Consider the following 15,000-nt stretch of genomic DNA (forward strand, 5'->3'; position numbering starts at 1 on the left):
TGACATGTTGCTTGTCACCTGCAACATTGCCGTCCGTTAGTAAAGCGCATTTTTTTTATCTGCATCATATATGTTTTCTTATCTGCATCATAATCTTTTGTATGGCAAGTGAACGCCAAAGGGACAGATGATGCATCCTTATCAGTTAGCATTTAATGACATTCCGGCGAAATCACAGTAGGGGTGAGGCTTCGACACGTGCCCCCCCCCTCTCCCCTCCCCATGCCTTCCTCCTCTCCAAATGTCCGTTGTGGATAATTAGAATCGACAGGTAATTATGCAAGCACTTTAGTTTGTTAAATGTGAATGATTGAGTATATATATATAAATGTTATGATAATCAACACTTGAGGATTACGTACCTCTGGATTTAGTGATGATTAGAAAATTGCAGCATATGGTGGCAAAAAAAAAAAAAAAAAAAAAAAAAGATACACAAAATAAGTTTATTGAAATATAAATATTTCAGGTAGATGAGTGGATATTCCCGGGATGTTGGAAATGGTGTGTTGAGATTTTTTGTATCAACGGAATTAACGGTATTAACGGTATCTTAACGATATATGAGGAGTATCCCATTTATATGACGGGCGGTAATATTCTAATGCCTGTGATAGAACATTCTGTAGCAAGAATCGTTCATAAGGGCACATTAAATAATTAGGTTAAGTGAGTCTTAGATGTTAGGATAAACGGCAGAAAAGAGTTGGAAAGTTGATAAGGTCCTTAGTCAGTGAAATGGTTAATATATAGGATGGTGGTTTTTAGTGAATAGCATGATCAAGAGGTAGGAAGAGACTGACGATCAATGTAAATACGTAAAAGTGTCAGTCATTCGATAACATATTAACTGCAAGAACAAACCTTCCCATTCGCAGCAGAACGAGATGCGTGAAACTGAATGTTGAGAATTAACATTTCGTTTCCCTCTCGGAGTGTGAGTCTCGTGGGAAGGGAAGTGTGCGTGTTTTACTAGAACTGACCTCTATTTGCTGAGCTCTTTCAAGGAATGTGTTGCAGTCTCTGAGAACAATGTGGGATCTGAGAGACATGTTTGGGTTGGATGTCGGAATACTTTGGCTGTTTTCTTTGTTTTAATCTTCTTCTGCTTTTCCTTTCTCTTCTTTTAATGAGACGGTGAACTATACATACAAACGGAATATCTAACCAGAAGCGATACCTGAACTGTTAACGTTTTTATGGCTGTAGAAATTTATGTTTTTAGTTTTGTTTTGTTTGTTTGACGGCTGTCTTGTTTTCTATCACTGTATGTGTCTTTGGTACATCGAAGACAAGAGAATATTCCATTACAGGAAACTGTGAAGTATTTCCATGGAAAAATTATTTTCCCAGCGTGGTTTATCATTATTTCTTAAACTGTAATTATATTCATTCTTTTGCAATTGATCAGTGAGAGTATGTAAGAGTGATCTCAAGTTGCAGAATCTTATCCATTGGAGATGATATTCTTATTCAGTTGCCATTGATATATTTTATTACAACATTTGAAGGCTTTTTATGTGAAATTATGTATTAGATAACAAACGTGGATATGGATAAGGAAGTTCGAAGGTGCTAACCATCTTTTACAGAATAGAAAAAAAGAAACCGGTTACTTAATCTCTTATAGATGGAGAGATAAACAAATATTGGAGGAAAATTATTGTTCATTACTTGGCCTTACCACTAGCATGATGCAAAGAGCCTTGGTCAGAAATACCATATTGTGGATGATAATCATAAACATCAGTGGATACAAAAATAAATGAGTAACCAGAAGTGTCAAAAATACATGTAACGAAAAATATCATAAATATTATAATATCAATCAGTAAAGAAAACGAAATATAATATATCAATTTTAAATCTAATTCTCTTCTTCTCTCTATCATTATTTACCTTCTTTTCCTTTATTTTCCTTTTCTTCCTCATGCTTTCCTTTCTTTTCTTTTAAGTTTAATTGGTAAATGTAACTGTCTCATTTCTATTTTTGCTAGTGTCTTTTTCTCACCTTCTGTCTGTCTGTCTGTCTGTCTGTCTGTCTGTCTGTCTCTGTCTGTCTCTGTCTGTCTGTCTGTCTGTCTGTCTGTCTGTCTCTATTTCTTTCTCTCTATCTCTCTCTCTGAGATTGCGGTTAATTGTTATTATTCCCCATTTTTTCATATATATATATGTTTTCAACAACTATCAAATTAATATTTTTGAAACAACTGAATTATACCATCCATTCCATTTATCAATTTTGATTGATTTTACATAAACAGTTTTATGAATTTTATAAAATAATCATATGCACTTTATAAGATAATATGTTTTCCATTTCAATAGTTTCAGGTAAAAGCCTCAGCTTAATACATAGATGTGACCATCCTTGTTGAATACAAAGTCAAAATGAAAACAATCATCAAATCAAAACAAAAGATAAAATATTCGATTCAAATCCATGTCTACATTGTAAAGTCAATAAACGTGAAATTCTAAAAACCGTTTAAGCTTGGGAAGACAATTTTTGTCTCCACAGTAAGAGTTTATAATTGTTAGTATGATGCGTTTTCATCTTAAAAATATACAGACAGATGTATATTGGTTATTTATTCCAAAAAGCACTATTAAAAAATGGTACCTCTGACTCTGTACTTACTTATATTGCACTTCCTATAAAGGTATAGTTAGTTTATCTAGTCCAATCATAGTAGTAGCAAAATCCACTTAATAAAATGCTCTGAGGCAATTCTAATCAAGATTAAACCACACAGTGCAATGGCAAGGTATAATGATGTTTTTTGTTTTTCAATATAAACATATATAAAGTACAGTATGTTTTTATACCATAATAAAAATAGCTAAATAGGTAGTATAAATATCACTTAGCTCAAAATCCTGGTCCAAATGAAAATATCTTATAACACTATAAATCTCTCAAGTGAATTAATTAATGTATATACAACTACTCTGTGAGCATGGTTTATGTGAATGAAATTTCACCAATCTATAACTATAAAGCTTTTCCTTTTTTAAAAAAATACTCTCTATTCTATATGCTATTACTTCTCTCTTACTGCTTTTCATCCTTACTATTTAATAATTGTCATTCCAAATTCCTTTCAGGTCTATAAATAAAACAACTAAGAGGAAATATATTCTTTAAATATCCACGATAAAGACAATATTACAGATACATCCTTTGACAAACATTAAGCACCTTAAAAAATATTCAACAATACTTTACACACAATATCAGTCATGGAAAAAAGCATGTATTCAAACTCAAGGTATAATAATATAGCATGCTGGCAAAATAAACTGACTATTGACAGCTGAAGAAATATGTAATATGAGTATATGATTTAGCATTTACCTCGTTCTATAGTTAAGGCATTTGAAGTTGTGATATGATTTGCATATATATTTAGCCATTTTAAAGTGAACTGTTCCTAAGTAATCCAAAAAACAAACTGTTTGTGAATGCTCTGCTATTATGTCCATCCAAAGAGTTCAAAGCAACAAGTTTCTTAGCCATTCTGCCTTCATTTAACATAGCTGATAATACACGAATCCTGATCAAGTGGAAAATTGCTGGATGTGGCCTTGTGTGCAATGCAGACAGCCCTAGTGTGTGCCCTATTTTCCTTATCACGTACACTCAGCTGTTGTACCAGTCCAGGAAAAGAATTGTACATGACATGACTATCAGGAAGAACATGATCCAAACGCGGAAACCTGCGTCCTTTCTCATGGCTTCTCGGACCTGTTGATAGGAGCTTTATTAGTAAAAATGAATCATGGTAAAAATAGAGCAATAATGATAATCTGTAAAAGATCAATAAATGATAATATCAGTATAGCAATATGGCTCATTTTCTTATATCTTACTGATCCATTATATTCTTCTTCAACTCTTCTATTCCAAAGAATTTAACAGGATGGGTAAATGAGTAAAACATATTCATTATTCCTGTATACACTGGCACTAGAGTACTGATGAATTATTCCTAATTTGGCAATTAAATTCCCATCATAAAAAGCACAGAAGATTTTTTAAGAAGGTAAAGTTGTAAAGGTAAGTTTGATCCTTAATCAGTTAAATCACGGACTTAGGGAACAAAGAATTAATTTGTACAATACTGATAAGCAGAAAGAATAGGAAAAGGGAAGCCACATTGACATTTAGGTGCCATAAAACAAGAGAAAAGTAATACCATAATGGCAAATATAAGAACATTTTATTCTCTCCACAATTTCATCTATGCTTCTGAAATAATTTTCATTTTCCTTATTATAATTTTCTAATAATCATTTTTCATTCTTATTATTGTGCAGCGTATTAACAATGGGAAAATGCAGTCCTAGAAAAATCTAAAATAAATAGGGTCAAATATAAAAAAACTAACCATAAGAATATCATGCACAAAATAATGTGTTATCCAAAATTGTACAAGGAATGATAACACAAATACTGTCAAACAAAAAGAAGACATATCTATTTACTCATCATCAGTAATATGAAATGAATAGACAGAGTGTATTGCCAAACTATATTGAGAAAGTGAAATTATCAATTTCCTTTCCAGTCTCTAATTTTTATGTATACCTTTATCCTTATCTATTCTCTATAACACAGAGTTACCATTAGCCTTCTAACATTACCAGTTAAGAGCAAATATCTGATGCATCATAGGCAAGTATGAAGCACAGCAAAATAGTATCAATGTTAATTTCACACCTTAACCCTAAGATGACGGTGCGTTACACCTGTGTGACACGGCTAAATGCCTGATGACGGGGCGACACACCAGTGTGACGTTCCCGATGCAATATTGGATAGGCCCGGTGTAGGGGGTTGCCACTTATCGCCGGGCCCGTCGGGATTGGGTTAACAAACCTTGAAACATTTACCTTGTCACAGAAATCTCAAGCAGACATCCTTTTGTAAATAAAAAGACAAAATTTTAACCTTCATATAAACGAAACAGACAGAAAAATTACATACCTGTTCATTACCTTCCCGAACGTTTTCAGTCGCCATCAAGATTGTATCATGGATCTCCTCAATTTGATGCGCCTGGATGTCAACATTCTCTGATAACATGTTCTGCATCTGACCTAACTCTACCACCTGTTGGTTTAGGAAAAAGACTCAGACTAGAAACTGAAGTGACTATCCTCTAAATAGTGATATATTCTGAGTGTATGTTAAATTAATTAGTGATATCAATATTAATTTCTGTATTACCTATAGGACCCTACAGTGAGAAATCAACATTTGGTGTCTTTGATATTTGTTGAGTTTATTTTAGGCTATTAGGTGTAATGAAGATAAAATATCTGTATTGCCTATAGAATTCTATAAAATATAAAATAAACTTAATTACTTCTTATCAGGTCCTCATTACTTTCCCTTACAGCAATTTGTGTTTTGTTTTTTTGCAAAATATAATGCATTACAAATACCAACACATTATAATAAGTTACCATGTGTTGTTATCACCATCTTAGAACTGAGTTCATTCACTTCTTACAAGGGAGTTTAATCAAATGATAAAATGTTTTCTCAACTGCTTGAATCCAGAAAAGCCTATCAATTAATAATACACAATAAATCAAAGATATATATATATAACAAATCAAACAAATTCATAATAAACCTGATAGTGAACCCTAAAGAATAAATCTCTAATGCTTTGAACTCGCTCATCCTTCCCTCTCCACTCACCTGTCTGGTGATCTGTCGAACCTCCTCCTGGTTGGACATGAGTTCTTTATAAAGATGCGCATTCTCCTCCTCCAACATTTGCCTCTCCTCGGAGCTCAATTCACCAAGCATCTTCTCCATCTCCTCCTCTATCACCGCCCCCGAGCTGTCTGCCGCTGTGGTACTGCTTCCCGCTTTGCTCTCGCTCCCTTTCAGTCTGCTGTCATCTGGGTGCTGCTCCTCCTGGCTTCTTTGGTCTGAGGGCTGACCATCACTGGATTGCGACCACGAGCCTGTGGAATGATTTTTCATTGGTAACGAGGAAATTATGGCACCTGCTTGGATGTCCATAAACAGATATGTATATATTACTGTGGAAGGAAGATATTTTAAAGCCTTGTCATATATCCATTTATGGAATAAATAATAATACAATAAAATCTTCACATCTGTACAGGTTAGGAATTGTACACAAAACTATCTCTCAATATAAAAAATATAAAAAATTATTCTTCCTTTCCTTTATCAAAATAAAATCAATTATAACTGGACAAGTCTCAGCATACAGAGCTCCTCAAATCATCATCAAGATTATAAAAGAAGGCAATAATATTGACGCTTATATTTCATTATTCCCATTAGCTAGTCCAGGGTTCCAATAGCCTTACTCTGCAACTAGATTTAGGTCAGGGATTATCACCCTTTTGGCTAGGCTTCGGCACACTATCTGGAGGTCTAAGGCAGCCAGACCTAGAGGGTTACCCAAATCTTGTTTATATTTTTGAGGACAATGAAGACATATAATCTCTATTAAAATAACCAATTCCTAAATAATATTGAGCAGTTATATTATCATAAAAGCATTATGAAGCCAGCCTAGACAAGCCTCCAAACAGTTTGCAAGCAAAACTCCTGTTGTTTACAAATATGTGTAAAGTTTAAAGCACACAAACTGTGTGACTGAATTTACCCTTATTGTGAGTTAAACTGACCCCAATTACCTTTGATTCCAACTTGTGATTACAATTTTACAAGCTTAACCCATTCGCGCTGACACGTTTCATGGTTTTTGCGTTAGACGTCGGCGACAAGATATTTGGTCAAGGCCAGTGCTCGGGGTGAGTGAGCGGACAGCTCAGGCTCGCGGCTAGTGCACTAGCACAAGTACAAGCACACACACACACACACACACCTTTCATAGTGATAGAATCTAAGATATATATATATATTTTTTTCCCTTTGTGAAAAGGGAACAATTCCTTGATCTGCAAAAAATGCACGCTAGCTAGTAAAAAATAATTGACAAGTATTAAAAAGTGAGACAAAAATCACAGCTCAACACCAACCTGACATAGAGCCATCAAGTGTTTCGGAACTTTGGTCTTTGGGTTTCTTCTTGGAGCCTGCCGGTCGCTGTAGCCTCGAGAGGCTTTCCTGGGGACAGAACATGGGACTGAGTATATGCTAAGTTCATGTTTATCGTGTCTTTTTATAAGGCTCTTATAAATCTATGCCCTTTTTCTCATTAATCATCATTATTATCCATATTACTATTGTCATCATTTTAATCATCATTATCAAAATCATTTTAAGTATCATAATAAATATCATTATTACCATAGTCACTACCATTTTTAAACTAATGGCAGTGAAGTAATACAAACCTTCTCCTTTTGCTTTTTACTCCGCGACTCCTTCATTTCTTTAAAGCCAGAATTAATCTGCTGGAAGTTCTGCTTTAGAATAGACAGAATACTCTGCTGGCAATCAGAGGCATCTTTAGAACACTTCTCTGTGATTTCCAAGGCACGGATGTTGTCGTCTATAATGCGCAGGTTTGTGGTGACTACCTGGAGGAAAAATTTTAGGGATATGAGTTCCATCTCTCTCTTACTAGAATTCCTCATAAGTCTAGTATTAAATTCAGATATGAGATATTCATTCGTAAAACACAGGTGCTGAACGGAAAAAGTAATACATGGGGAGAATGATACATTACAGTAATGCATAAAGAAAAAGCATCTCTCAAAAAGCCACATACTCTGTTAAATAACTAATATAACACAGAACAAAATACAATATACATACCATTAGGTAGCCTCCAAAAAGACAATAGAGTAGAAGAGGGAGTGAAAAAAAATTGTTCCAAATTCCTACCTTTTCCATATAAGTCCTCTCATAATCAGACATTGACTGATCCTCTATCTGCAGGTACTTCTTCCGGTGGTCGTCCAGCAAGTTCCGATGGCTGGCAATGTTGCTCTGGATGTCCTTGGCCTTCGAGTAGAACTGCGAGAAGGAGGTCGGGGAGCTCGGGAAGATCTTGGTCTGGGGGAGAGTCACCCCCATGGCCTTGTTCCGCGTCCGGATGGTCTTGACGCAGGACTTGAAGAGATTGGTGAGGTCCATGCTTGCTCCACTTTCCACTGTCATCTGTGGAGGGAGGAAAGGAGGGGGAAAAATTGATAATGGTGGTATTATGAAGAGGAATGTAATATGAAGAGGAATGAGGCATGGAAGATATAAAATGGTTTATGTAGAATACTGCGGCAAAAAACTTAGTTCTATAAATGGTCATCTACATCAAGGAGAAAAGCAGGGAGTATGATCATATTAACCCTCTCTGGACGGGTGGTACACTACGTACGGTACACAAGGCAAGGTTCGCTGCTGGGGGCCTATACGGTCGGCGTCGTTTAATTAACTATTTTAATCTGCGTGCGAGAGAGCCCCGGCATTGTAAAATGGCTGAATGCCCTGCCGGGAAATGGGAATGGGGGTTAAACAAAAAGCATTAAGACAAATAACTGCAAACATAAGAGCAAATCTAAGGACTAATTATTTGAAAGAACTGGTTTCATTTTTTACAAGTATATTCAAATATGTTCCAAATATCATTTATTTGCATGACTTCTTGGACAATGAATAAATTTCAAAATATAGAGTTCTTATCATTGCTACATGTACGAAATGGATGTTAACCCATTAACAGCGGATGGCATGATTTGTTTCAGATGGCACCGTGCCAAACAACATAAACCCACCACACAACTGTATACATATTTTACTAAAACCACAACCAATGGGTTAACATACTTATCTCTTTTTTTCTACTGACATGCTGAATTTGACTCAACAAAAAAAACTATGTAATAAAAACTCAATCCGCACTACACATATAAGTAAGAGCTATATGAAATGTCCAAAAATATAATAAAATTTCATCCAAATCAGGCTAAAACATTCAAATCCATTATTGAAGGAACTTGAAGGATACTTGACAGAATTTTCACAACCATCCAAAATATGGCTGCATCAAGTGATTACCATGGCCTCAGTACTCTGTGCTTTGGTAAAGGCCAACAAACCCCCATCATTTAAATCCATGAAAGGTAGAACTTGGTCTGGTTGGGATTTACAGTGATTATATATACTTGGTGGAGCTTTGTTGGCCTTTGCTATACTTATTTCAGTCATGGTAAGTACCACTCTTAGTCACTCGTAATGGGTCTTTTTTCTCGTAATATCGTTGGCTATGAGTTATCCAAATCCTCCTGAACCAGCCAGGATCTGTGATCAAAGGCCTACAATATTAAGAACTACAATATTAAGAGATTGCTCCGTGCTTCATCCTAAAAATTACGACAACCATGCTAGCCCTTATTGGAGCACTGACAGAAACGGACACATGAGTGTCTTCCACAAATCTACCTTTGATTGCCCATTACACTTCACGTGCACAGTTTAATCTACATTGCGATAGGCATCACTTTCCATTCCAAAAGCATAAATATTACTCATTCTTCAGCATCTTCCTGTGATCCTATACTGAATAGTCACCAGTTCCAGTACCCACACAGCAAAACAATAAATCATAAAAACAAATACACAACAATTCATGTTTTAATTCAGTACATATGCAAACAGACAGACACTTATTTCATCTCGAAATAGTACATAAAAAGATAATAAATACGCATCAATGACAGTCAATCAAAATCCTTCCCATCAGACCTAACAGCAAGATATAGTGATAAATGACCAATTTCAAAAGACAGAAGTCAAATACGGTGAAAAAATAAAGGCCTACATGAATTTGAAGTGCCTATAGGCCTATGGTAATGCATCAGATGACATTACATTTCGGGAATAATAAGAACTTGACTTCCTTAAGCGACGAATGAAAAAGGGAAAACGTACAATACTATCTGGTTATATTCATTGACCAAAGGGACTAAACCGATAAATAATTGGTTTAGTCGGGAAATAAATATTGAAGATACATAAATAAATTGAGAGAGACACTTGCCTTTCCAGCTGATTGCGATTCTGTTACAGAGGCCAATAATCTTTTCGTAATCTATTGTATTTTGAATTTTGATCTGGTAATAGGTTTTGATCGTTTAAAAAGTTTATTCATGTTATAAGGATAGTGATATATGCAAAGATATATAAAAATACTTATATGAATCGCAATACACGTCTACGAACAAGCATACCAACCTAATTAACAACACCGATCATATCACAAAATGTCATTCCCACAATATCATACACAAATACCAATGATCCAATTCTTAATCACTTATAAATTATCATTTTTACATCAAACCCAACAAAAGAATCATCCTCACAAGAAAAACTCCCCCTCAACCCAGTCTCCATAGGTTTCCTCCCCTGCCGGTGCCACACAACTGTCAACATGGCCAACCAAGAAGTAGACGAGCTCTTCGAGGTGAAAAATTCCTTCTATATCGGGAATTACCAGCATTGTATCAATGAGGCTCAAAAACTACAGGTAATTGAATCGAAATGGTTTCCTTTTCTGTTGTTATTGAGTTATTTAGAGAGAGATCTTTTGGTGAAATGATGTGAGAGTTGTCTTGTTTATTTTTATTCCTGTTGTTTTATTCCTTTTAGTGTTATCATATTTATTGATTTATTACATCAATTTACACGTTATAGCCAGATTTATGAAGTCAAGAAACATTACTTCCAAGGGATTATATATATGAAATCAGGACAGTAAGTTTAATTCTTTCACGGCTAGGAGTCCCATTCCAAGGAGTTATGCATGCAAAAGGATAGATTTCATGATCAATATAATCCAATTGTGTAGTTGCAGGGGTGAAGACTCTGGTTGGGTTTGTTTATTGCAAAGTTAGTTTTCCTTCTGTTAACACTTTGACATCAACAGGACTTGACAAGAAACTCCCAATAAGATGAGTTATCTGTTTGTAGTTTGAGTGTAGTCAGTTTGAGGAAAAGCTAACCAGACTTTATTGAACAAAAAACTGACATGGCAGTTGAAGCCAATTGGATGCGCATCCTGTTTCCAGATTTTAGGAAGATGATCGCTGTGACAGTTCAGAAACAAGAATAAAGACAAAAATGAGGGTAACACTAAATATGTATGGGAACCTCAACATGCTCTTTATTTACTTAATTCACCCTGTTCATTGAATAACCTTTTGAGATCTGAAGGTATAGAAAATCTTTCAAGATGTTTGAAGAAATAACAAATTGCAAATTCCTTGAAATTGGAAAAAATAGGCCTAGAAAAAATTATCAATACTTTTTTTTCTTTCTTCCTTTGTTTATGAAAGATTATAGTTATAGCTGTCTACAGCATATATGATTATGGAATTTTATACCTGGTAGATGTAGTGTTTTATTACACCAGTATGAAATTATAATTTTTAAATGACCTTCTTTCTTTTTCTTTTTTGTTCTTGAGCAACAACAGATAGAACATGAGACATACTTTTCTTTCACTTGAAACTTTCCACAACTTTAGATATTCCTTGCAAAATACTAGGATATGGTACTTGTATAATTGGGATATTCTCTTCTATCTTCCGAGAATATGGTATCTGAACAAGGACAACAAGCTAAAGAGCCTACTAATAAACAATCTAATTTTCAGATCAGCTCACCAGAACTGCGACTGGAGCGAGATATCTTCTTGTACCGTGCCCTCATAGGTCAGCGCAAGTTTGGAGTAGTTCAGAGTGAGATAAAAGCATCGGCTCCACCTCCATTACAGGCTTTGAAGTTGCTGGCTCAGTACTTCCAGAGTCCCAGTAATAGGTGAGTTATTGTGCACTTTTGAGGAGGAGGGGGGAATGGAGAATTTTTATCATTCTCATTATGTTAAGTATTTGCCTTAGCCTTTTTGTGTGTGTTTGTTTATTTGTTTGTTTGTTTGTTTGTGAGAATTGAATTAAGGGTAGAAAGTTGTGTGGGTCAAATATGTTTTTTAAATATTTATATACTTCATAATGTCTATAGTCAGGATTAGGATAAAAGAAACGGTACCCCTTTTGACTCATATTTCCATACAATGTACCATGATACATTTAAAATTTTAGGCCATTTAATTAAATCTTCTCCTTTGTTCTCCATCTGAAACAGGGTAACCATCGTGAATGAATTGGAATCCCAACTGAGCGGCAATGTAGATCTGTCTAACACAGCCCTCCTCATTGTGGCTGCAACCATCTATTGCCATGAGGATAACTATGAGGGTGCTCTTCGTGCCCTCAGTCAGTCGGATGCCCTTGAGTGGTGAGTACACAGCGGGATGATTTCTGCTCCGTTTTGTGTGTGTTTGATTACTTTTTTATGTGGAGTAGAGGAAGGGAAAGTGGTGTGGATTTTCAAATTTCCTGTTTCATTTTGTATTGATTTTTGGTATATCTGTTGATTGTTAATCCTATGAATTTTATTATTATTACATTGATTGTTGTGTTGTTAATGATAATTATATAGATATATATCTAGAAATGAAAATGATTTTTTTGTGTGTGTGAAGGTTGGGTCAGGGGCTATAGTGAAAGAGAGTGTAGAGAGAGAATATGATGTTATTATACTATTTATCTTCATACTAATTAGTAATTTAAATGAGAAATTGCCTCTCACCCATTGAGAATAGAAATAAGCAAATTAACTGAAAAGTCTTGGTCACATGAAACATTTATAATTAGCAAGAGGGCTCGAGAAAATGTAAATATATCCCTACTCCATTGCTGACAGTACTTTTTCAGACTCTGTTGAGTATGCACATACTTGGATATTTGTTTACTTGGTCTTGTAACATGGCATAGACACCATACCTTTCTTTATCCAACCCTTTCTTTATATCCACCTTACCCACTTGAAATATATAAGTTCCCATCTTACACAAGTTTCCTCCTACCTCTTTCTCTCTCTCTCTTTCTCAGCCGTGCCTTGATGGTCCAGACTTACCTCAAGATGGAGCGTCTGGATGCTGCCCGGAAGGAGCTCAAGACTCTCCAAGAAAAGGATGATGACGCAACACTAACGCAGATGGCTCAGGCTTGGAATCACATTGCAACAGTAGGTTGAAGTTATTTGTTAAACTTTCTTTTTCCACTTGAAGGTGTAACATTTGTAACAACTACAAATTGTTGGAGATTCCAATTTTTTAAAATCTTTTGAAAGAATTAATGTATTTTGAAGTATGTCTTGGGGTACAGTATGTATTATCAGTTTATTACGTACTTGTTGGACTTCATACCATTGGAAAATTTTGAGTGGCAATACATGCAGTGTTGTTGTTTAAGTATATAGATTTTTCAATAGGAAGAGATTAGTTTAAAGGTAGTCCCAAAAGCCCTGTACTTACACCCTTCCCCTCAAAAAGAAAAGAGTAATTCAAATGAATATTAGCCATCGTTGTGAAGGTTGAAATTACATATAAGATATAGTTAGCTGTTACATTGTTTTCAGAAAATTACAATAAGAATGTTACTCTTCCAAGAGAATCCCTGTTAGCTTAGCAGTTGTTTACACTAACAGAATGATTTATGGCAAAAGATTGAAAATTGAATGGAAAGGTAAGTTCATGAGAAGAGTGCTAAAAAATTAATAGATGATTATTAGAATATATTAAATAAGCACATGGTTAAGTGTAAATCTCGTATTTCCTTCAGTTATTCATACCAAAATACTTAGGTAAATTTCATGCAGTCGAGTAAAAGCATCTGACCCTTTTCTTCATTTTTCCAAATTTCCCAAGCCACCAAAACAGTGACCACAATGATAACAAATCTAAATGAAGTGAAAAATACTAAAAGAATTAGATTGGAAATGCAGAGAGATTCATATTTCCTTTCTCATTAACCCATTGTGGACAGGGGGCTGAGCAAGCTAACTGGCCATCAGTATGGGGGATTTCTGACACTGCCGCAAGCCATCTCAGGACAAGGATTTACGCTTACTGTAGAAAGTTGTAGCTCTGAAACTACTGCCATTATGGCCATAATATTTTATGACAGTGAACAGGTTTCTACTGTGAGCAGCTTTCAACGACACTTCATGTACTCCCTGACGCCTGTCTTTTAGGCTTAATCAGAGCGTAGTATATGTCACAACACCCTCTCACAATGGGGTAAGGCTTTTACTCCACTTCCTCTCTTTTCTCGTGTTTACAAGTCTTCAATTGCAGGGTGGTGAGAAACTGCAGGACGCCTACTACATATACCAAGAACTGTTGGATAAGAACGTCAGCACAGCTCTCCTCCTCAATGGCCAGGCAGTGTGCTTCCTCGGACAGGGAAAATATGAGGAGGCAGAGAGCGCTCTTCAAGAAGCTCTGGATAAAGACCCAAGCAACCCTGATACCCTCATCAACTTAATGGTCCTCGCACATCACACAGGGAAACCTCAGGAGGTGAGCTTGTGCTTTTAATGTGTGGGGGTTCATGTTCAGTTTGGGATAATTTTTTGTATTTTAATTTTAAGGTTATTTGTTTTTATCTATTTGATTTTTTTTTTTTTTTCTCTCTCTCTTTCTTTCTTCCTTTCTTTCTTTCTTTCTTTTGTAATTACTCATTATTATGGGTATAATGGCAAAGCTATATAAAAGAATAAGTAAAAATGTTAATATGAATGCAAGTGAGAGTGTTTCTGTGTCTGTGTATGTAAATGTACTTGTGTGTGAGTGAGTGCATGTGTGCTTGCAATATGCATTTTTGTTAGGCAATGTGTGGATGTGGATGTGGGTGGGTGCATGTTTGCAAGTTTGAGTGAATGCATGTTGTCTAAGTTTGTCCCTTTTTTTTATCTTTCACTCTTAGCTCAAATTTTTCTTTATTTTCTCTACTTTTGAAAAGACATTTTACTCATTATCTCTTTCTTCATCAGGTTGCCAACCGATATTTAGTACAGTTGCGAGATGAGCACAAGGGCCACAAGTTTGTAGAAGACATTACAAACAAGGAGGAAGACTTCAATCGTTTGGTTAAGCAGTACGCAGCATAAGCAGTGGTTCTTCATATATATGT

At 35.4% G+C, this 15,000-nt stretch overlaps 2 protein-coding genes across 2 annotated transcripts in view; one reads left to right on the forward strand and one right to left on the reverse strand.

Annotated features, from left to right (window-relative positions):
• Positions 1 to 3,130: 3,130 nt before the first annotated feature.
• Positions 3,131 to 10,086, reverse strand: Syx18 (syntaxin 18). Its single transcript, XM_043013565.2, has 7 exons — positions 10,002 to 10,086; positions 7,850 to 8,125; positions 7,357 to 7,542; positions 7,039 to 7,126; positions 5,714 to 5,985; positions 4,991 to 5,116; positions 3,131 to 3,748 (listed from the first exon to the last, which is right to left on the reverse strand). The coding sequence occupies exons 2-7, from the start codon at positions 8,123 to 8,125 to the stop codon at positions 3,644 to 3,646; spliced, it is 1,053 nt and encodes a 350-aa protein (XP_042869499.2). The 5' UTR covers positions 10,002 to 10,086; the 3' UTR covers positions 3,131 to 3,643.
• Positions 10,087 to 10,337: 251 nt separating this feature from the next.
• The window catches only part of epsilonCOP (coatomer subunit epsilon), a 4,914-nt gene continuing 251 nt past the window's right edge, over positions 10,338 to 15,000 (forward strand). Inside the window, exons 1-6 of the mRNA XM_043013562.2 lie at positions 10,338 to 10,490; positions 11,619 to 11,782; positions 12,107 to 12,259; positions 12,916 to 13,051; positions 14,163 to 14,387; positions 14,861 to 15,000. The exon at positions 14,861 to 15,000 is cut by the window's right edge and continues 251 nt beyond it. Of these exons, the coding sequence (XP_042869496.1) occupies positions 10,395 to 10,490; positions 11,619 to 11,782; positions 12,107 to 12,259; positions 12,916 to 13,051; positions 14,163 to 14,387; positions 14,861 to 14,977 (891 nt within the window). The 5' untranslated portion in view covers positions 10,338 to 10,394 and the 3' untranslated portion in view covers positions 14,978 to 15,000. The remainder of the gene's footprint in view (positions 10,491 to 11,618; positions 11,783 to 12,106; positions 12,260 to 12,915; positions 13,052 to 14,162; positions 14,388 to 14,860) is intronic.

This window comes from Penaeus japonicus, unplaced genomic scaffold (genome assembly GCF_977035675.1).
Source record: "Penaeus japonicus unplaced genomic scaffold, GWHDUDI00000001_assembly GWHDUDI00000032, whole genome shotgun sequence".
NCBI classification, from domain to species: Eukaryota; Metazoa; Arthropoda; class Malacostraca; order Decapoda; family Penaeidae; genus Penaeus; species Penaeus japonicus.

Excerpts from the sequence above, each read along its gene's own strand:
- Syx18 (XM_043013565.2), bottom strand. The coding sequence starts at position 8,125 with ATGACAGTGGAAAGTGGAGCAAGCATGGACCTCACCAATCTCTTCAAG. Across the intron at positions 7,543-7,849 it reads AGAGGACTTATATGGAAAAG|GTAGTCACCACAAACCTGCG; the intron begins GTAGGAATTTGG and ends TTTTTCCTCCAG. Across the intron at positions 7,127-7,356 it reads GTAAAAAGCAAAAGGAGAAG|GAAAGCCTCTCGAGGCTACA; the intron begins GTTTGTATTACT and ends TTCTGTCCCCAG.